Source organism: Convolutriloba macropyga, chromosome 3 (genome assembly GCF_964194025.1).
Source record: "Convolutriloba macropyga chromosome 3, txConMacr16.3, whole genome shotgun sequence".
Taxonomy (NCBI): Eukaryota; Metazoa; Xenacoelomorpha; order Acoela; family Convolutidae; genus Convolutriloba; species Convolutriloba macropyga.
In genome coordinates, this window is record NC_134470.1 from 26,971,267 (window position 1) to 26,995,163 (window position 23,897).

At 37.0% G+C, this 23,897-nt stretch overlaps 2 protein-coding genes across 2 annotated transcripts; both read right to left on the reverse strand.

The window, feature by feature from the left end:
* Positions 1-708: 708 nt before the first annotated feature.
* On the reverse strand, positions 709-1,673 carry LOC142336967 (uncharacterized). The gene has a single exon (XM_075385964.1). It carries the CDS (start codon positions 1,606-1,608, stop codon positions 751-753), a length of 858 nt encoding a protein of 285 aa, XP_075242079.1. The 5' UTR covers positions 1,609-1,673; the 3' UTR covers positions 709-750.
* Positions 1,674-5,024: 3,351 nt separating this feature from the next.
* On the reverse strand, positions 5,025-21,571 carry LOC142336968 (uncharacterized). The gene is made up of 2 exons (XM_075385965.1): positions 21,024-21,571; positions 5,025-5,403 (listed from the first exon to the last, which is right to left on the reverse strand). Exons 1-2 carry the CDS (start codon positions 21,440-21,442, stop codon positions 5,028-5,030), a joined length of 795 nt encoding a protein of 264 aa, XP_075242080.1. The 5' UTR covers positions 21,443-21,571; the 3' UTR covers positions 5,025-5,027.
* Between the last annotated feature and the right edge of the window lie 2,326 nt (positions 21,572-23,897).

The following is a 23,897-nucleotide window of genomic DNA, read 5'->3' on the forward strand; positions in this document are numbered from 1 at the left end:
GTTGTGGGTGAACCTTAGACTTTCATCAGACTGTAGGCTTCAAAACTAAATTAATTTTCTCATTAGTTTTTTTCATGACTGATATCATCTCGTAGTTGTCTATAAAAAGAACTTTGTTTAACTTTATTTATCCATGAAAAAAAAATGCGTGAAAGCTGACAAGTGAATGCTCGACGCTGAATGTCTGCTACGTTAATTAAGAGGATTGGTAGCGTTATGTTAGTTAGTAGCGGAAGTGAGAACAAGGGATCGAGACATGAACGATAATAAACACTAGAAAAACAAAAATTGCGGCAAGCGTGCTAACCTGTTTAAACGATTGTGCGGAATATGAAGTTGCATCAGGTTACAGAGCGTTTCATTGCAACTCACCCCTGTTCTTACAAAAATTAGTCGCTTTCAACTTCTTTTGATGAGAAATTATGGAAGAAACGAATTTGAAAACACTAGTGACAGTGATAAATACAGCGCATATGAATGGAAAAAAATATGAATAAAAAAATTTTGGCAGCAAATTTCATCGCAATTTTTATTAAAAGTTAATGCATTCACCGCCAAAAGATGAAATATTTTTGCGATCAAATTTTTTACTTCAATTGATCACTATTTTTAGATTTTTCCGATGAAACTTGTTTATACTTCAATTGACCACTATTCTTACATTTTTTATAGCTACACTTAGACTCAAGTAGGGCTGTGGTTTGAACATTCCTTTAAAATGTTAATTAAATTATCTGCACATCAAAATGTTTATTCCAGTTGATCACTGGTATACTTTATGCACAGTTCTCTCAGTTCTGTCTTCAGAACTTTTCCATTTCCATTACGAGGGATGCTCTCGATTTCGTAAACACGGCGAATCTTTTTATGCTCAGCTACAGAGCTTGCGACCATATTTATCACCTCAGTTTCTATTTCACCTTTAGTGATATTTGCCGCAGCTATGCTCCTAACAACAAACGCAACTGCAATCTCTTCGTTTACTTTATCGGGCTGACCAATAACTGAACAATCTGAGACTAATGGACTCTTCATAATAACTTCCTCAATTTCAGCTGGAGAAATTGAGAACCCTCGATACTTGATCACGTCTTTGATTCGTCCACATATGAACAAGTTGAAATTTTCATCAAAGTAAGCTAGATCCCCTGTTTTGTAGAACCCATCTTCAGTTAGCGATGATTTTGTCTTTTCTGCATCGTTAAAATAAAGAGCATACGGCTCAAATTGTTTAGTGTAAAGTTCGCCTTTTTTCCCTGGCTCAATGATGAATTTTTGGTCATTGTTTAAGTCGGCAATTTTGAAACTGACTCCAGGTAACGCAACTCCGATTGATTCTGGATTCGTCTCAAAATAATCGTTTGCGTTAAACGTCATTCCATACATTTCAGTAGCACCATACGCATGTTTAATTCTCAGTTTGTCATTATTGCAAGATAATTTGATTTTCTGAAGAGTATCAAAGGTTGGATTGGTAGCTCCTGTGACTATATACTTTAAGGAAGTCAAGTTGTATTCATCGAAACAATCGGACTTGGCGATGGAGTTCAAAACTGAAGGCACTGCGAACACTACAGTCATCTGAAGTTTTTCTGTCAGTTTCAGCATACCAGTTGATCCAGGGTAATCAGTTACGACAACGTCGGCGCCTTGTTTTTAAAGACAATTTCTGCTCTTTGTTTTTTCATAGTTTTGATACTAGCAAATCTTCAATTTAAGCTGTGTTCAACTTATAATTGGGAAATTGTTCAATTTGTTAACTACTGAGTAATAAAGAGCACAAACAGACGCAGATTATTGCGGCAAAAAATAAACTTCTTTAAGGTAAGCTGGATTTGTATGGAGACTTTTAAAAATTATTTATGGTACGATTATTTTTTTGTTGTTGTTTTATCTAGTGGTTTCATAAAACTTTGCCCTTGATAGAATAATTTCGAGATACAAGAAATCTGGGGAATCTGGCCTGCTCATTTTCTGGCCTATCAAACTGAAATAAAAACGACTTTTCAAAAAATTAAGGCTGATATCCCAATAAGAAAAGTGAGATTCAGAACTAAATAACTAAATTTGATTGGTTGAGCAATCGGATTGGTTTTAAATAAATAAAAAAAAAGCTTTACAAAATTCAATTTAGGTAAGTTATTGTGGCATAATTACTTAAGGCGTGCGATTCAATAGCGCTCCACTTCACTCGGCCACTCATTGTTCTCAACCAAACCCATCTCCAATCAAAACGGGTGGGAGGGATGAAAAAAGGGAGAAAAAAATGCTTCGGCCTTTAATTCTTTGCTTTCTGCATTAAACTTATCTCCCGTTCGGCCAGTTATTGGCGCCGAGCTTACTGAATGTACACAAACACATTCAAACACATTCAAAGGAAAACAAAACAGAAGAATAAAATACCATGACAAGCAAAATTCAATGCTACATTCAATCAAAGGTTTATGGATCAGTTCAAATTTCTTTAGCATACTTCGATAGTGACTTTTATTAGTGAGTTAATATCATACATGAGGTGAAGCTCAAACTCAAACTCGAACTATCAAACTATCTCCAAATCAGTCTTGCGATGTATATACGATATACGAAATCAACTTCACAATTGCATCAGATTTTCTACGATTGGTTTCCGGCAAGTTCTGCTGTCCGTATAGAATATTTGAAAAAACTTCTACACATTTAACAAACTATCTATGACGACAAACTTACACTAAAAAAAGTTTTCAAAATTTGTTAACACTCTGTTGACATTGTTATCTACAGTCAATCAAAAACGTAATTTTGATATGCATAAAACGTGTCTAGCAGTACAAACAGAGCTTGAAAAACCAACAAACATCAATTAATACTGACAATTGTTTGATGACAAATTCTTGACTGATCCTCCAAAACTGAGTTATAAACCTAGGTCACCCTCATGCAGGAGACTTGTTTCAAATCTCGCATTCAGATTGTAGTTACTCAAAGGCATAATAACTAGCTTGCAACTAACTTTTTGTAATTTTGGTTCCAAAGTTGAATTATAAACAAAAACTCAATCAAATTGTGCTTGTCTCAAGTTTAAGGTATTTTAATGTTCAAGGCAAAAGCAATATGTCTCAATAACTAGTCAATAAATGAATAAATAGTTATTGAGACCTATTGAGTATCAAGTAACGCAACGCTAATCTACAGTATAGCTGATAAAATGGTTCACTAAAAGCTAACTATAAAACAAAAAAAATCCGGGCCAATTTAAACCGCTGAAACGACCTTAGCAATGTAAAGCTTCCCTTGTCATTGATAGGGGAGCAACAGTTACAGGCGTCCTGTGAAAACAAATTCCTTAATTTCTCGTATCAGCCTAAAACGGAAACTGTTAATTTTTCACCATGGAGCGCAGCATTTGATTGGATTTTTATTTCAATTTTCGTTTTCGTTATGCGTTTAGTTAAGACCAACGTATCTCCACTTGTGGTCAAACAAACCAATTTTAATCAAAAACGATTCGACTAAGAAAGCTGTTTTTCCCTATTGTAACGCATAAAATGTTCATTTTGAAATCAACGATTTCTATTGAACCTTGTCAAAGTTTTCAAGTGAAAGAAATTTGTACCAATACAGTGCTCAACAACACGAGCTAAAACAATTTAGTAGTTCATTAATTTTTCCCACCTTGTTTAAATCGTTGAAATCATTTTTCAATAATCCAAGTTCGCTGATTCAGTTAATTGATGTGTTTGCTAGTTTTTGAACATTCCTGTTTTCCCCCACATTCGATCAAATTTGTTTATCTGTGGAAAATACTCCAAATGCGCAATTTAAAAATTTAGTCAAAATGATTATATATGGAAGCGCCATTTTAAAGCAAGCTGACATAGAAAAAAGTCACAAAATTAATGAACCTACGATAGTAGAAATACCGTCAAAAATAAGCACATTTGTTTGCAAACTTGGTTTTAGTATTCAGAAAGTGACCCGGGACCCCGATTTAATGCATTCACCAATTTCTTATTTTGTTGCAATATTAGGTTTACGAACTATTAGTCCAGAGAGGTGCATCATAAAAAAGGGTTAAGAATGGAAGAACTTTTGAGAAATTCCTACAATTGTTCCACCTTACCGTACTTTACCCCATTGCAATCCCCATACAAATATGGTTATATCCCTCTTGGCTGCCCGTTGAAACCCAGAGATATTTTTTGATTGGAATTTTCTCAAAAATTCATCCCATTGCATTTTTTCCTACATCGTCCGGTTATTGTTAGACCTGCGAACATGATCAGCTTATTACCAAAATTTCCAAAGATCTCTGACTAATAGAAGCAACCGAAAAGTTTTTCGAAAAATAAAACGTCAATTTCAGGAGTAAAATTCCTAAGGCGCTAAAGATATTCAACAATGACTTTTAATAGGACATTCAAAAGTTACCCGGGTTGAGGTTTGTCATAAAATAATGTAAGATTAGCGGTGAATAGCGGTGAAAAAAAAACTTTTTTCCACCTCAAAGTGCCCGAATCTTTAAGCGTTGAATGATTTGATAGCGGTGAATTTTTGTGAGACTAGAGATTAATTTGGCGGTAATTTTTTTAAAAGATTTTTGCGGTGATTTTTTTAGCGGTGATTTTTTTAGCGGTGATTTCTTTTCAGCGCAATCTTGCGCCATCTGTCACTTACTTCAATGATATTTCCTATGAATTTAAGATAGGCGTTGAATTTAGAGGTGAATGTTTGTAAGATTTGCAATTTTAGGGGTGAATTTTTTTCACCGCATCCTGGTAGCGGCGAAATTTTTTTTTTCACGGCTTAAGCGATTTTTAGCATTGAAACTTTTTTTCACCGCATAAGCGGCGAATACAAATTTTTCACCGCTTAAAAATTTTTTCTACCGCATTCATCGCATTTAGCGCAAATCTTACACTTTTTATTCAAGTTCACCGCAAATCTTACATCATTAAGCGATCATTAGCGATCCGGGTACTAAAACGTAGCGTAGACAGCCAGTTGTAAAGCCTCTCCTTTAAAATTCTTTTAAAAAGCAAAAAACCTCAACTCTTGAAAAGCAGAAATGTTCCTTGAAAGACGGCGTTGAAGAAGAAGTGTAGCCCTCCAATGTGGGGCAACGGCTGTGCAACCAGAACTACATCATCAGAGGTTAAGTTCAGACTTCCAGGTGCAGCACACATAATGCACGAATTCATCAAGTTCTTGAATCCCATCTTGATTGCTTTCGGTGTCCCAGAAGTACCAGAAGATAACAAGAAATTACACACGTCCTTCAATTCGTTAGGGTCATATTCAGGTGTCCTGCTTTGTGACTGAGGAATGCATTCCAATGACAGTCTGTAGTCGGCTTCATTTGGGCTATTTGAGCTCATTACAATTATATGCGTCAGAAAAGGGTGTCTGGCTTCGTTTCCTAGCCTATAAAGGAAAATTTTACCCATCTGAAATTTTTTCAATTATCCGTTTTCCAAAGCTAAAATTCGTTAGTTACATATGAGTATACACACTTACGCACGCACGCAAACACACACACACACACACACATTCGATATATTCTGTGCACTGGGAAAATTTTACGGAGCAAATTGCTCACTCACTACATTTTGACCAGGAATTTCAAACATTTAAAACACTTTCGAACATTCAAGTGCTTGTAGTGCAAAAGAAAAGCACATAGCAAAGATTTTCATGGTCAAATTTTCAGGGATTGAGCAACTTGCTCCGTAAAATGTTTTCAGTGTACAGAATTCTGAACAATGGACATGATTGCTGAATAACGTGAACGAAGAATCTGAGCTGGATTTTCAACGATCTCCATCGTTGGCATTTCATAACTCTATCATTGGTTCAGTGTTTTCAGAAATCCGTCACCGGAGTACCGCAAATCGATAAAAAATAATGTTGTCTCTTTTGAGCGAAAATTTAGAATTATTTAAAAATTTTTCGTGCATGAAGATAACTGTTTTGTTACGTGTCGTTAAATGTCCTGGAAAACTATAAACTTTCAAATTTCCTCCTTTTTGTTCCTAAAAACTAAAAGATGTGGCGATTAATTGCACTGCAAGAAGTATAATTGGATAATAGTAATAATCATGGCTCATATATTTTTATTTATTTCTAAATTTGAGTGTTTTTCTTCTTCGTGAGCCAGCTCAAGAGGAGCAGTGATTAATTTTGCCGATACTGCTGGTCTTAATTTCTCATTTTTTCAGATTAATATTGTCTTTATTAGTTAAATATCAGTTAAATATCGGTTAAAATTTGTCTTTTTCATATTATGTTTTGCTTATTGAAATAACAAAGCAACAAAAGGTTGGCATATACGCGGAAATTTAACTACTCGAAAGCATTGCGCAAACAATGACCAAAGAAACCACAAAGCGAAAATTATGACCAATCAGATCGTCTAGGAGTCAAACCCGGGCATACAAGCTGTTTGATTTGAAGGCGGTCATTGAATTTCATAAAAACCTCAAACAATATAATTCAATTGAAAGCTGCATAAAGCTGTGGTATTTTTGAGCATATTCAACGGAAAATTGTCTCTAACTTTGACACTAACACAAAAATGAAAACATCAAATGTATAAAAAGAGAACTATGAAATTTAGGCTACTTTTGAATATCTGAATTATGTTCGTGACAAATTTGGGACAGCAAACAAACGTGGGAAAATCTCTTATAGTTTCGATCTCAGAAAACACTAAAAAATTTTCCAACTGAAAATTAGCAAACAAACGATTCTTTCCTTATTACTATTGCGGCTGAGCTTAACAACTCAGAAATCAAATTGAATAGCGCTTCAAGGCCATTTCAAGCCTTAAAGCTAGAATAGCGTGACAAGCGAAATTTAACGCTACATTCTATCGAAGCCAAACGGATTTGTTCATTTTGTTCAACATTTATATTTAGCAACTATTATCAGTACACAATCGTCATTCATGAAGTCAAACTATAACTCAAACTCAAACTACCTCAACAACCAGCAAAACAATATTACGACTTAACAGTATTGCATCAGATTCTTTGCGATTGGATTGCGAATCAACCTGTTATTGATACAGAATATTCGACAAAACTTCTATATGGTTAACAAATTTCTCATGACATCAAATTTACACTGAAAAAGTGACGTTATGGAAAAGTGTTCACATTCTGTCGACATTCTTATCTACAACCAATCAACAGTTGAATTTGACATGTAAATCCACGTGACTAGCAGCATAAAAGGAGCTTGAAAAACTACCAAAAATCAGTATAAACTTGCAATTTTGGTTATATTAAACTGAAATACAGTGCGTATTGAAGCACACCTTCTTGAGCGGTAAATTACTTGTTACTGCGTCTTGTTTCTGTAGATCATATTAGTGATTGTACAGTTTTAACTTTGCTTTGACTTGTGAAAAGAAAATTAACTTGATATTCTCAAAACTTTCTTTCTGGGGAACGAAGTTCCTAAGTAAGAGAAACTTTGTGCAAAGCATAAAGTCAGTTTCTCTTACTGGCTTTAACGAAGCCTACTCTAGTTCAACATTGGTGTTATTGAAACCAATAGAGAGACTTGCTAACTTTGAATTCTGAAAAATATTAGTTTTATTAGATTTGCAACTGGTAAGACAGCCCGTTTAACAACTGCTAACAGCAGCAGGTTGAAACTTTGCATAGTTATAGCCAACTTATATGGCTACAATTTGTAGGAACGGGAATTCCTGAATTCGGTTTATAACTTGAGTTATTAACAAAAACTCAACAAAAATTTGATTGTTTCAATTTGAATTATTTTGTTATTCTGAGAGAAACAAGTTTGTCATACAGCAAAGCTGAGCAGTTAGTTATCAAGCGTAATAGAGCAACAAGTAATGCAACGGTAATCTACAGTATAGCGGATAATACAGTTCACAAAAGTTAACTGCAAAAAACACAATATCCGGACAGATTTGAAACCGCTGAAACGAACTGGGCGGTGTAAAGTTTTCCTTGACTTTGATAGGAGAGCAGCCGTTACATTTGGTCCGCCGACCCGGACAGTGGAAGGCAAACTGCTGTCCAATCTGATGAAGAGAGTGCCGAAGGCACCCCCTAAAGAGAATCAAACAAATCAACAGCGCAACGCCAGTGAGGCAGAGCGAAAGTTACGAGTGCACTTCACAAATTACGTTGAAGAACTAACCCCGTTTAAACGGAACAAGCAAAGCAAAAGGCAATCAGGCAATCCAAGCACAATCAGCAGAGAGGAGCTTCAATCAGCAGCTCAAAGGTACGACCAGAAATTCCAAGATCTATTGGAAGAAGTCAACACTAAAACAGCGACTGGCTACAAAATAATTGAAGACTCAGATCGACCCAACAAACTAAAGATCCTCTACCAACAGACTGTTCACCTACTAGAAGAAGAAATACCCAAGCAACTGCAGCGTCCAAACAAGCTTGTGCCCTATCAAGCTAATTTCGTTGAAGAACATCTGAAAGAAGCAAAGAAGTGCAAAGCAAGTTTGGACTATCATTGGCTTGCATATATAAGCAAAGGCACGCAACCAAAAATGAATGCAGAGCAAAGCAACGCAGCCCAAGCGGTGAACGACAGCGAGAGCAACAACAACTACCCAACGGACAACCCAGTTGCTCAAACAGTGCAAAATGGAGCAACAGCAAGTGGCCAAGAAACGGAGAATGTTTCGGAAACATCGTCAGCAAAGCAAAGGCGAGAGGAAAGGATGAAGAAACTCGATATCGAATTCGAAACCAAGATGCGATTGGAACAAGCACGGTTTGAGCGGAGGAGGCTAGAGCTGGAAATGCAAATGAAGGAACTGGAAACCAAGCATCAACTGCTGGAGGAAGAGCGTGAGCTAGAGCGCAAAGTGAAGAGAACAGCATTAGAGAACGATGATGCTCGTTCCCAATCAACCAGTGCTCGAGACAAATCACCCTTCAACTGGACCCCCAAAAAAAGAGATGTTTCTGACTGGGCCAGCAGGATCGACAACCTTCTAACACCAGAACGATCAACAGCTCGCTTCGAAGTGACCCCTGAAGTGAACAGGCAAAGTCACTTCTCACGATATCGCAGTTCACGAGACCGTTCCTCAAGTGTTGAAGACCGGGACGTTTCCCCCAGAGCTGGTCGACTACAACACAACATTGGGTACGCAGGTAGCAGTAACCTACCAAAGCTGAAGTTGAACAACTTCGACGGAAACCCTCTCGAATGGCCGGAGTGGTCTAGTATGTTCATTGCTACAGTGGATCAACGACCAATACCAGACTCAGAGAAGATGAGCCATCTGAAGACTCTACTGACAGGCAAGGCAAGGTCAGCAATCTCTGGAATGGGTTATTCTGGACAATTCTATGGTGCTGCATGGAGTATTCTGGAGAGGAAATTTGGAAGGCCTCATGTGATCATTGATGCACAACTGGAGAGTCTTCGCAAAGCAAGTCAGGTGAAACCTCACGATTCAACAGGTCTGATCAGTTTCTCAGTTATTGTTTCGAACTTTGTGAATGTGCTCAAAGAGTACAAGCAGATTGGTGATCTGCAATCAAGCTCGACACTGTATATGGCAGTAGATAAAATACCCCAAGTTCTCAAAGAGAAGTGGTGGTTCTATGTTGATGATAAAGATGAAGATTGGCCTGATCTGATCATGTTTGAAAAATGGCTATCAAGGATAGCATTCGTGCACGAAGGGTTTTCAGCTTTCAAGGGGGAGCGAAGAGAAGAAGACCGAAGAAGCACAAATAGAGACAAACGGTTCTCGAAAACGTCGAACTTCAGTGCAAGTTCCAACGTGAAAGAAACGAAGCAAACGCAAAGTGATCACTGTCCGCTAGCTGATGGCACTCATAAAATATGGAACTGTCCACTTTTCAGGAACATGAGTGTGAATGATCGGTACGCAGCAGTGAGAAAGCAACGCTTATGTTACGGATGTCTAGGCAAAGGACATGCAATCAAAGATTGTAAAGTCAATGCGTGCGGCATCAATGGATGCATCAAGAAGCACAACCGATTGCTGCACTCAGAAAACCAAATGGACGAGGGCAATCATGCAGTCAACGTAAGCGCAGCAACAATCAACCAGAGTAACGAAGTTACTAGCTTTCTTCAGATAGTTCCTGTCTCAATACAGAGCGGTGGCAACAGGCTGAACACATATGCTTTCCTCGATAGTGGATCAACGGTTTCATTCATCGATCAAAGTGTGCAAGAGAAGTTACGGACCCAAGGCACCATTGTGACGCTCAACATAGCTGGCATACACGGAACGAAGGACCTGAAGACAGAAAGGGTTCCCCTCAAATTAAAGGGACGACATTCAAAGGTGCATTCAATCGAAGCGTTTGCACACCCGTCAATCTCCTTGGGAAACACAAACTACAACTACAACAAGCTGAAGCAAAGCTTCAACCACTTGAGTGTTTTACCAAACAAAAGCTTCAACTTGATGGAAGTTGGCATCATCCTCGGTCAAGATGCTTATGAGCTACAACGCCCATTGGACTATAAGATAGGAACACGAAGTGAACCTTTCGCCGTTCTAACAGAACTAGGATGGGTAGTCAATGGACCCATGACGGGCAAAAGAAGACAAAATGTTTGTCATTTCGCCTTCACTGAAGATGTGAAAGTGGCTGAGAATATTCAAACCTGGTGGGACATAGAAACCTATGCTTCCAAAATCAACGTCGTCAGTCAGTCAAAGAAAGAACTGCAGGCACAAGAGATGCTAGAGAGTACGACAAAGTTCACAGGCGAGCGGTACGAAGTGGGAATGCTGTGGAGTGAACCAGAGCCAAACCTACCGAACAACTACAGCTCAGCCTTGGGTCAGCTTTACTCACTGGAGCCAAGATTCCAAAGGGACCCAAACCTGAAGAATTTGTATCAACAGTCAATAGATACAGATGCAGAAAAAGGATTCGTAAAGATATTGGACGAGTCCAAAGTGAAAGGCACCTTCGGGAAAGAATGGTATTTGCCACACCATCCAGTGCTAAACCCGAACAAGCCTGGCAAAGTAAGACGTGTTTGCAATGCTGCCTTAAAGTACAAAGAAGTATGCCTAAATGATAAGCTACTAGCAGGACCTGATCTGCTGCATGGGTTGATTGGAACAATATTCAGATTCCGTGAAGGACCAATAGCCCTGACAGCTGACATCGAATCGATGTTTCTACAAGTGCAAGTTCCCGAACAGGACAGAAGTTTCTTGAGATTCTTATGGCGTCCAAGAACAAACGAACCTGTTCAGATATACGAATATCAGCGTCACGTATTTGGAGCTAAGAGTTCTCCAACTTGCGCAAACTATGCTCTCAAGCGAGTGGGACTGGACAGCGAAAAAGAGTATCCGATTGCAGCAAAGGCGATACAAAACAACTTCTACATGGACGATTTCATCAAATCAGTAGAAACCCCGGAAGAAGCAATTGATGTTTTCAACCAACTACAACCTCTTCTCTCACAACATGGATTTGAATTGAAGAAGTGGATAAGCAACAACGATGCAGTCACCAAAGCAATCCCAGAAGACTTGAAGTCAATCAGCAACACGAAGCAAGTCGAAGTGGAACCCAATACGGAAGGATCCTCAGTGCTAGGACTCCAATGGACCGTTACTGATGACAGTCTTCAAGTATGCAGAGGTACAAACAAGGAAGTTGAAGCACCTATAACCCAGAGGAAGATTCTGTCACTGGTATCTTCAGTATTCGACCCGATCGGATTGTTTGCTCCGTTCAGTGTTCACATGAGACGACTTCTGAAAGGCATCTGGACTAAGAATGGACAACATTGGGACAACGAAGTGAAGCCTAGCGAAGAAGAAGAATTCCTGAGATGGAAAGAACAACTTCCAATAGTGGCTGAGACAAGCATCGATAGAAGATACTTCAACAGAGAGAGGGATAAAACTGAGCTTCATGTGTTTGCTGACGCATCTGAAGACACGATGTGTGTAGTGGCCTATCTACGTTCACAACCAAAAGAATACTCAGCTGACTTAGCATTTGTCATTGGAAAATGCAGAGTGGCACCGATGAGGCATCTTTCAATACCGCGATTGGAATTGCAAGCGGCAGTCATGGCAGTGAGGTTGAAAGAACAGATAGTCAAGGAACATGAAATGAAGATAAATAGTTGCAGTTTTTGGTCAGACTCAACTACGGTATTGCAGTGGATACACAGTTCCCATCGTAAACAACAAGTGTTTGTGGCCAATCGAGTGGCTGAGATACTAGATACAACTGATGTTTCACAGTGGAAACATGTGAGCGGTGTCAACAACCCAGCGGACATTGGCACACTAGCAATCAACATTGACGAACTCAAGAGAAGTGAATGGCTCACTGGGCCGGCCTGGTTGAAACGACCAGAAAGTGAATGGCCAGAGCAAGTGAACCTAATCTTTGCATCAGATGAAGAGAATATACCCTCATCAGTATTCATGATACAGGCTGAAGAGAAGAAAGCTGTTATTCAGTGGGAACGATTCAGTAACTTCAACAGACTAGTAAATACAGTGGCATACGTACAGCGAGCATTGAACAAACACAAATCAGCAACACTCGTAGTCAGCATTGAAGAAAGAGAAAAGGCAAAAGCAACGATCTTCAAACTACTACAACAAGGACAGTTTGGTGAAGAGATGAAATCTCTGAAAACTGAAAAGGAAATTCCAAAAGGCAGCAAAATCCTACAATTCTCACCTTTCCTAGATGAGGAAGGACTTATTCGAGCAAAAGGCAGAATAGGCAAAAGTCAATTGGACTTCAATGCAAAGCATCCAATTCTGCTACATTGGAAACATCATGCGGTTGAAATATTCTTGCGAAACGAGCACAAAGACAATCAACACGAAGGCACTGAGCATGTCAGAAACATTGTTCAGCAGAAGAAGTGGATCCTAGGCATACGGAACGCCTTAAGATCAATCAAGAACAAGTGTGCTACTTGCAGAAAAGGCAGAGCACAAACGATAGCACCAGTAATGGCAGATCTACCCGAAGAACGGTTAGATGCTTCTACAGCTTTTACAAATGTTGGAGTTGACTACTTTGGCCCTTTCATTGTGAAGATTGGGCGAAGAAATGAAAAGAGATGGTGTTTTCTCTTTGCATGTCTAACTATGAGAGCGGTGCATATAGAAGTTGTACCCAAGTTAGACACAGATAGTTGTCTCAATGCAATAATGAGATTTATTGATCGAAAAGGCAAACCGAATACGATCATCAGCGACAACGGGACAAACTTTGTTGGAGCTGAAGGAGAGTTTGCGGAGTATGTTGCGGCATGGAACAAAGAAGGGATCGAGGAACATCTAATTCAACGAGGTATCAGATGGAAGTTCAACCCACCCGCAGCACCACACTTTGGAGGAGTATGGGAGCGGTTGGTGAGAAGTTGCAAGAAAGCAATGTATGCAGTATTGGGGAACAGATCAGTCACCGATGACGCTCTTTCAACAACGATGTGTATTGTTGAGCAGACATTGAATGCGAGACCTTTGACTCCAGTCAGTTCGGATGTTAATGACTTAGAAGCATTGACCCCCAATCACTTCTTGCTTGGCAACAAGAACGTTTGCTTACCCTATCTACCATGCGCGGAAGAATTTGTTGATCATCGAAAGCTCTTTCGACAAACTCAAGCCTATGCAAATCTCATATGGGATAGATTTCGTAAAGAATATCTGCCAACTCTGAATAACCGGCAAAAATGGCGATCTACGGTGAACGAAACCCTTAAAGAAGGCGATCTCGTTTGGTTGATCGAAGACAGCGATAAGCGTGGATATTACAACCTAGGTCGAGTTGCGGAGACCATCGATGGGTCTGACGGTGTGATTCGATCAGCTATAGTTCGAACAAACGACGGAGTGTATAAGAGACCAGTAGTGAAGCTCGCCCCAGTACTACCTGGAAAAGATGTTTTCGCGATGGAAAACAGGGCCGGCGATATTGCGGCTGAGCTTAACAACTCAGAAATCAAATTGAATAGCGCTTCAAGGCCATTTCAAGCCTTAAAGCTAGAATAGCGTGACAAGCGAAATTTAACGCTACATTCTATCGAAGCCAAACGGATTTGTTCATTTTGTTCAACATTTATATTTAGCAACTATTATCAGTACACAATTGTCATTCATGAAGTCAAACTATAACTCAAACTCAAACTACCTCAACAACCAGCAAAACGATATTACGACTTAACAGTATTGCATCAGATTCTTTGCGATTGGATTGCGAATCAACCTGTTATTGATAAAGAATATTCGACAAAACTTCTATATGGTTAACAAATTTCTCATGACATCAAATTTACACTGAAAAAGTGACGTTATGGAAAAGTGTTCACATTCTGTCGACATTCTTATCTATAACCAATCAACAGTTGAATTTGACATGTAAATCCACGTGACTAGCAGCATAAAAGGAGCTTGAAAAACTACCAAAAATCAGTAGAAACTTGCAATTTTGGTTATATTAAACTGAAATACAGTGCGTATTGAAGCACACCTTCTTGAGCGGTAAATTACTTGTTACTGCGTCTTGTTTCTGTAGATCATATTAGTGATTGTACAGTTTTAACTTTGCTTTGACTTGTGAAAAGAGAATTAACTTGATATTCTCAAAACTTTCTTTCTGGGGAACGAAGTTCCTAAGTAAGAGAAACTTTGTGCAAAGCATAAAGTCAGTTTCTCTTACTGGCTTTAACGAAGCCTACTCTAGTTCAACATTGGTGTTATTGAAACCAATAGAGAGACTTGCTAACTTTGAATTCTGAAAAATATTAGTTTTATTAGATTTGCAACTGGTAAGACAGCCCGTTTAACAACTGCTAACTGCAGCAGGTTGAAACTTTGCATAGTTATAGCCAACTTATATGGCTACAATTTGTAGGAACGGGAATTCCTGAATTCGGTTTATAACTTGAGTTATTAACAAAAACTCAACAAAAATTTGATTGTTTCAATTTGAATTATTTTGTTATTCTGAGAGAAACAAGTTTGTCATACAGCAAAGCTGAGCAGTTAGTTATCAAGCGTAATAGAGCAACAAGTAATGCAACGGTAATCTACAGTATAGCGGATAATACAGTTCAAAAAAGTTAACTGCAAAAAACACAATATCCGGACAGATTTGAAACCGCTGAAACGAACTGGGCGGTGTAAAGTTTTCCTTGACTTTGATAGGAGAGCAGCCGTTACAATTACTCTGATCCCATGATCAAACAATTGCAGTATAATCTAATTCAACTATTTTCTATGTTAAGTCCAGTTTTGTCATTTTAGTTTCACCAAAATTCCACGCCTCTTTCAAATGATGATTGTCAAATCATCGCTCTATCAGTGTTCTAGGATAATTTCGAAATCGCTTAAGACCTTAAACTGTTTTAAAGATTCTCGAGACAATTTTAAACACTTTTAAACAGTATGAAAAGTTTTGAAACAGTCGTCGTAAATGCTTTGGTTTTTTCTGAATATTTCGTTGCTTTGGTTGTCAGTTATGGAAGTCGTTCCCCAATCCTGATCTTGTCAGTAGTTATTTTTAGTTTTTTAATTTAAAAACAAGTATACTAGAGCACTTGAATCTGAAATCCTAGAAAAACCGCATCAATTTCATACAGCAATAGAAAATATGTAACCACAGAAAAATTTATAACTACTTTGAAGTATAGGAGGTAGGATTTTCAACGTGATATTGGTTATCAATTTGTACATAATCAGATTTCACATCGTGAACTTAAAAAATATTGCAAAAACCATTTGCTGCACTTTCTGTTCAGCCTAGATGATTACATTGCGCATTTTCACGTTTCATTCTTCCAATATTTTTTTTCAAAATGGGGGAAATATGCGAGGCCAGCTTTCTTCTTCTCCAGCCAACTGTTCACTTTTTGTTTACGCATCACAGAGAAAAAAGAAAACAAAACAGTTTGTAGCCCTCCGGATCTAATTCTGATTTATATAAAAAACTATTAGATATCTGAAAAAAAGCGATCATTTAAAAAATTTTTTTGAAAATATATCGAAAAGGAGGTTAAGACATGGCTCTGGGGGGGGGGGGGGGGGTGTGACATATCGCGTTGAAATTTCAGATAAAAACAAGCGGAGAAGTTTGCAGTAAATCTAGTTAGGATAAATGAAGTTGTAATTGTCACGAGTAATGCTTTACCGTTTCAAGCCTAAAAATAACAATTTTAACTATTTGACAAAAAAATCGAAAAAACTTCAGCCAACTTAAAACTCTAAAAACAGCAAAAACCACAACTTCAAAAATAAAAAACAAAAGCAGAAATAGGATTTTAGTCGTTTTTGCAACAATTCTTTATATTTTATCAGAATAAACAATTTCAATATTTTCAAAGCCAGGCAGAAATTAAGAAGGGCTTTTTCAGGGAATGAATATAAAAAGAACCAAATTAATCGTTAAAAAATACAGATATAAGTCAATTTTATCATTTTTATGTGTACTCCTTATATTGTCAGAGCAGATAGTTCGAACTACCATTATCTAAAACAATGCAAGAAGAAGAAATCGAGAGTAACAGAGTGTTTGGATCACCAGGCTGATGAACTAAATACAAAAAATCATAATCTAAAAAACAAATTATTTTCATTGCTTTTATTTTAATTCTTTCTCTGTTTTCGGCAGAAGAAAAACTATTACAGCAACTATTATTCCGCTTCGAAAATTTGTTCGGAAAATAAAGGAAAATTATTTTCACTTCTATGTACCTTGAAATTGCTCTTCCGACTGATTTTTTCCAGTGTGTGGCCGTTTCTTTGAATTTGAAAACAATAGTTTGTTAATAGTGGCTCTCAACTTCTCAGCTGGCTTTTAGAGTGCTATTTTTTTTAATTCGTCGAACACAAAATTTTTTGCTTTAAAACTTTTTGCCGCTTTTTCAACATTGTACGCAATTTTTTTTTATTTCTCTATGTTTGCTATGTTCCTTTAAGCCATAGCTAACATGTCCGATGCACTTTGCCACTGATAGTAGCCCCTGCACCTTCTCCTGAAGAAAATAGGCTTTGCATAACTACGAATTCCAATAAAGAAAGTTTGCACTTGACGAATGGTTTTGTACAACCGAAAACTCGATTGGATATATTTTACAATCAAAAATCCTCTTAGATTAAACAAAGAGTGTTTTTGTAGGATGAGAAGAACTTTTCTGTTCTTATTCAGTTCCTAGATTAATTAGTAAAGTTTCTTTGAAGATACTTCGGAGAAAAAGTCGAAACGTAAATATTACTGATAACCAAGACTCTTCAAATTTACTAAGTCAGGGCTTTTAGGGACAGACCCTTAGGGACAGACGCGCGTAGAATTAGAACAAAAAAGCTGTCAGAAACTTTAATAAATTAGAAAACTTGCCTAATAATTCTACAAAATGCATTTTTAAATCAAAATTGTGTTCTTAAACTTTTCTGGTAACACATGTGCGAGATGCGACATTTTAAAAAATTGAATTGGCACATTATGCTCATGAAGCGTCAGAAATGACAAATTTTTGGTAATTATATCAAAAAGTTCTTTTCAAATTTCAGTATAATTTTTTATTTACAGATATATTTCCCTCAAAAAGTCCACGGCCGTTTTCCAAGATATAAAAACAAGTATTAATTGAGCAGCGACGAAACATGAGTGAAGATCAGTTCTATGAAAAATTTTCGAAACGTTTTTTTTCTGCGTCAAGTTTTGAATTTGTGTGCTTGAGATTGGGTGAGTGTATGCGTGCACTTGTTTGCGTCTGCGTCTGAGTGCATGTGTGTGTGTGTGTGTGTGTGTGTGTGTGTGTGTGTGTGTGTGTGTGTGCATTGGACTTGGTAAATGTACTCTGATTAAATGTCAGTTGCCAAAAGGAGAATTTTTTTTAAAAAATGTATCCTTCTGTTGTTGAAATTTGTGTTTATTGGTTTTTCCTTTGCGTGTGCAATATGTGAGGTGTGTGCGAGTATTTATAAAATTTGTCCGTGTCTGTGTTATTTAAATTATACTACTTTAATTTTTTCAGAATATGATAAAAAATTTTAGTTTTTGTCCGCCGAAAAAGGACAGCATAGTTTTTTAATCAAACAGAATATGAAAATTTTCTCCAATGTATATAAGTTGCTTTCAGATACTACGAACAATTTTTCTTACAGAAATTAATGTTTACTTATTTTCACAGCCTGGAGAGGTAGTTTGGAACCTACATATCAAAAAGGAGGGTGGGCAATGCGCGTTTGCACATGATGTTCCCACCCCACCCATCCGGGTTTTGGTTTTATAGTCTACCAAGTGAGGAAGAAGAAGAAAAGGGTAAAAAAATTACATATCTTCCAACAAATTCCAAATAAGTGAAAAAATAAGGCGGGACTAGAGAGACGATGAGACTTAAAGAGAGTACTGGACAAGACACACACAAAAACAAATATTAGCGAACATTAATTCCAACCAAAACTCGATAACCATATTTAAAACAGGAAATACGAAAAAGAATAAAGAATCCGATAAAACTCGATCTAAACAAATCAACCCGTACTTAATTAGATGCTCATTGGAGAAGATATAAGAACTCTCAAAAATGCGACTCGGTGACAGGTCGACAAAGAAGAGCAAAAAGACAAAGTTCAAAAATACGTTTTGAAAGCAACAAAATTCAAATTGATTGATACCACTTCGTCTCCATTTGGCTCATTAGGAAGGTCAATGCAAAGCGAAAGTACAGCTATCTTTTTCGGAGTTTTAAAGATTGTGGCAGCAGATGTTGGGTATCTACTTTCTGCACATTCAAACGAAATAGGAAACAAGAGCTTATTTGGTGCCCTTTTTTGATTTAAAAAAAGTCTCAAATTCCTAAAATTTAGCAGAAATATTAACTAAAAACTCGGAAAAAACAATTTGGCGAGCCTTCTCTATCCTTAATCGTAGAACCAATAACATTGTTTTTAAAATTAATAACAAATTTTAGCAAAATTGACAAAAAATTGGTCAAAAATTACGGATAATGTGAATGAAAAGAACGGAATTCACTCTACTTTTTTCAAAAGTTTTAACCTTGATAACTCGCGGTAAAAAACGAAAATCGAAAAAATCTTTCTAATTCCATGTTCTACACTGGACGAACTTTTTAATGATACCAGTCTCAACTCTCTACAATTAATATATTGATCGGCCAAAATTGTCAGACTAAAAATACCCATTTGATTATATAGGTCCTCCCCCACAAAAGGGTCGGAACAATAAACGAACGGAAACTATGAGAAAACATAACGAAACTATTTAGCCAAAAACTTAATTTAGTACTCGGTAATTTCCAACAAGTGTTGGACCTCTGAAAATTTCAAGATGACAAGATTTAAATATCTTCAAAAATTTTTATGCAATCTTTTGTATCAACAAACGATTAAACTTTAAAAAAAAAAAACTAACAGTAAGCCACAATAATTTTCAAAAGCTGTAATTTCAAATTCTCGTTTCTTGTTTTTCGCGGCACCTATTTGAAAAAATGAAAACGCGAGGTAATGCTCAGAAATCAAATTTAACAAAAATTAAATGATTTCTTTGAAGAAGAAAATACCCAAGTCGAAAATTAATGGAAAATGTATAAAAATTGGTAAACAAGTTCCTAAACGTGTATTAAAAACATGCATTATATTTATAATTTACAAATTTTGCAAAACTTTTGCCTTAATCTGAAACCATTTGAGAAAAGGTGGCATTATTTTTAAATTTTCAACTCCAAGCAATTTTTCGCAAGCAAAAAATTTTTATCTATGAGTTTCACTTCTTCTATATGACAGTTTTTTGTGTGAAGCAGAAATATTATAGTTGAAGGGTGCTAATGCCAATTCTCAAGCGCCAGAAAGGGTTTACACCAAAAACGTGTTTCTCGGAAATCTTTGAAATAGAAAAATTGGTGGTGATGTACCACAAAATTCCCAAACACTAAAGTATGTTAAAGCATCAGAAATAAAAAGATAGTCAATTTGAAATAAAAAGATCGTCAAAAGATCATTTTAGAATAAGGATTCACATAAATGAAAAATAATAAACCACCGTCCACTAAACTATTACGTGGCCCATGTACCCGTTTTTTTCTTTTAAAAGAACATCAATATTTCCTGGACAAAATCGGTGTTTCCTATTGTTTCATAATTCATTAGTTTTTCAATGACACTTTTCACAAATGTCTTTGTTAATGGTGAATGGAAAGCGTTGCACGATAAAAAAAAAGAACAATTTGATTTTATTGTTCAACGACAAAAGGGTTGATTTCGATAATCAGTTCTTGTTTAATTTTATTGAACCTAAATGTGAAAAATTTATGTACAATTCTGAAACATAACTGACTAAACGTCGGAAGAATTGCTCTCCATAACGACTACTAATGGGAGCTCTAATCAATTGCAGCCTGCTTCAGTCGCGGGGGTGAGCCGTAATGGAACAAAGAAGTTCAATAGTGGGCTTTAAATAACCATATTAGAGGTTCATATATGAACCACGATTAAGATTTAAAGTGGAAAATGGCACCAGTTTCGGCGCAATTTTCATTTGACTTTGAGTATTAAATTGCCGCCAATTGATTAAAGCTGCTTGAAATTGTGATTGAGAGAGAATTTTAGATCAAGCAAAACGCAAAAAGTCAATGGCGTAAAAGTCACTCGAAAACTCAAAACGGTCAAGCGAAAATTTTGTAAAGACATAAACTTGCATAAGTTTGATATACAGTTATGGCAAAATCTCCCCATGAAATCAACAGACCAGGTTGAGGAGTTGCAGCGGTTTTACACAGTTGAAACAAACTAAAAATAGCCAAATTTTACCCAAACTTAACTTATCATAACCTAAAGGCCCTGCAAATAAAATATAAACCCGACCGGATTGCCAATGATTCCACTTAGCGTTATGTGCGAAATATGTTGATGGCCCAATATATTGTGCATCTGAACAAAAAAACTTTCGTGTACAAATTTCACGCTAACTTCGCTCTAAAGTGGATTCGAAGCAAATTAGCTTGAATCGACAAAGCTATGCATGGTAATATACCTTTCGTAGCATTTGCGTGACATTATCAATACAGTTGAGCATGTTGTCTCAATATTTCTCTCGCACTCTGGCCATGGTGACTTAGGATGAGTGGCTGAGAGGACACAGTTGTTCAAGTAGGAGGCGAGGAGGATTGTGAGCCAATCAAATCCATTCTCACTCACAATGTGAACAATGGATCCTTCACACACTCCAAACTCTCTCTTCAGCTGAGATGAGACCTCTTCTCCTCTCCTGTACAATTCCTCGTAAGAGAGACTTCTCTCTGACAGGGACTCGATCACTCTACTCTCACGATACTCTCCCAAGAATATATCAGACAAAAAGTGCTTCATGCTTTCCCATTTTTCTGCCTTGTTTTTGTATTCTAGAGGTGAATGGAAAACTGAATTTGAATCCGGCTTGTATAAGCGCTGCATTTCGGGCTGTTAATTAAACACCTCAAACTGTAAAATTTATGACTTACAGTTTCATGTTCGAAATTCAGTTCTTTTCGTTCAACCAAAGATCGGTGATTATGTTGATATAAATTGATAAACAGCAACAGTTCAAATAATTATGAGAGATTTATATGCAATTAATTAGGTCAATTCTGATAAGCTACGCACGTCATCCTTCTTTGGAGTGTGTCAACATTTAATAGATATGCTATATCCTGTTCATGGTATACAATTACAAATGCTATGAAATTTTTATCCAGCGGGAGACGAGTTTTCACCGCCAAAAACTGCATAAATAAGTAAGATTTGCAGTTATTGCAAAAAAAATATTTAAGATGTTCTAGCTGTGCATTTATAGAATTCTAGGATATTCAGCGCACTACCTAAAGTCTGGAAAATGTGATCAGTCGAAGGTCTGGATAGTGTGTTGACAATGGTCAAGATAGTCTGATCAGCCAATTCCATTCAGCGAATTATGTAGAACCAATTATTGAAAGAACTTTATGAAGACAAGAGTTTGAGGTTAAAAAAGTGACTGAGAGAGTTCTTGTTGATCTCACTGTGTTCAAATATTTCAAGAGTATTTGAACACAGTGACGAGTACTCGGCCATTTCAAGAACCATGGACCACAAAATTTGTCCTGCTTACGATGTCTAAAGGTTTCATATAGATTGCGGCATATGTTGGGCTCCTGATAAAAATTCTATACGCAATCTGTTCGTTGAAATTTGAGTTGTGACATAAATATCCCGCGAATGTTGGAGCAAATAAAGTTTTCTTGTTGATAAAAAATTATTTGTAAGAGAGGCGGAGGGAAAGAATGAACACAAAAGCAGTGTTCAATTTCAAACGACAGTAGTAAAAAAAATGACAAAGTGAAGAGATAAAAGTGCACCGCTGGCCTGCACCATAAAATCACTGAACCAAACCACTCAAAGCACGGCAATTAACGGAATTTTCAAATTTATTTTCTTTATGGATGGAGTATCGAGAAGGAAGGAGGGGTATAGACGAAATTTTTGGTCACAATCAGGTGTAAGTAATATTATAAAATGTCAGGTTGCTTAGAAAACGTCAGGATGAACAGGCGAAGACAGCAAAAAGAAAAATGATGTGAGATATATGTGGCACCGAAATGACAAGACGAGCGGCTTGCCATATGCTTGTAGCATTTCTGCGGAGCATCTTGTATTTTGCAGAGAGGGACATGGAAAACAAAAAGAAAGTAGCAGAAGTGGGCTTTGAACTGCAATTTGTTAGATTTCATTTTTATTTGTGCTGTTAGCAACTGTACTGTTTTGAATTGAATTAACAGCAACAGAAGAAAGTCAGTGCCCTTAAAAATAAATGCTTAACAACGGCCAAAGAGACCTCTTTTTGGAAAACTTATCAGAAAACTTGTCCCTAGTCTACACATAGAAATATGAAAGCACCTAATATTTCTAGGAGGGGAAAATATTGAATTAAATTACACGGTTGAGGACCATAGTTAAAGTCGTTTTTTCATGGGTTGAGCAAAGGTCTTTTCACAGGCACTTTGGGCCAAGCAGGGTCTTTTCATGGGTCAAGCAAACGCCTTTTCATTAGTGCGTTTTGTTAAGCAATGGCTAAACAGCGTTGTATCAGAGCAGTCCAACTTAAAAAACAGTTGAAAAACTGCCAAAAGAAGTTTGGCGATTTTTTTAAAAGCGGTTATTACAGTGGTCTTTATCCCATTAGTCATGAAAATGTAGCTTTAATCATTTTACCGTTTCAAATTTGTAAGCTATCATTTTTTTTATAAAGATGATGCGGATTTCTGATAGACTGTCGATTCCTCTACATCACAAAAGATGAAGGGGCATGCATGCTGACTAATTTATAAGCAATAGTTAGCAATAAAATTGCACGTAAAATTTTTAATGTTCTAAGACACGTTTCATTGTCCAGCCAATTTTCAGGACGCGTTTTATTGCCCCGCTTAGTTCCAGACGTTTTATTGTTCATCCAAATTTCAGGATACGATTTATTTTCTAGCCAAAGTCGAGGACGGTTGTTTTAGTTCCAGCCAAATGTGAGTAAGTCACACAAAGTCAAGAAAAAAAACTTTTTATTCTTAAAATCTGTCGTGAACGGTCTTTTCATGCCTTAAAATGGACGAGGACGGTCTTTTAATAATTCCATTTCTAGACTAGGGATACGCTGAGCAAGGTCTAATTTTATGAAAAGATTACATTTTGATTAGTTACAGCTACTTTGATATGTAACACTTTCAGTCGGGCACCCTCAGTGCGCTACCCAAGTGAGTCTAAACGAAACTCACTCGGGTAGCGCACTTCGGCATGGGTGTGAAAATATGCGTCAACGATACGTAGGTTACGCAGCGAATGGGGAAAATGATTTTAAAAGCAAAATTTAGATGCTGATGCAGTGAATTTACACAAAACAGCGGTG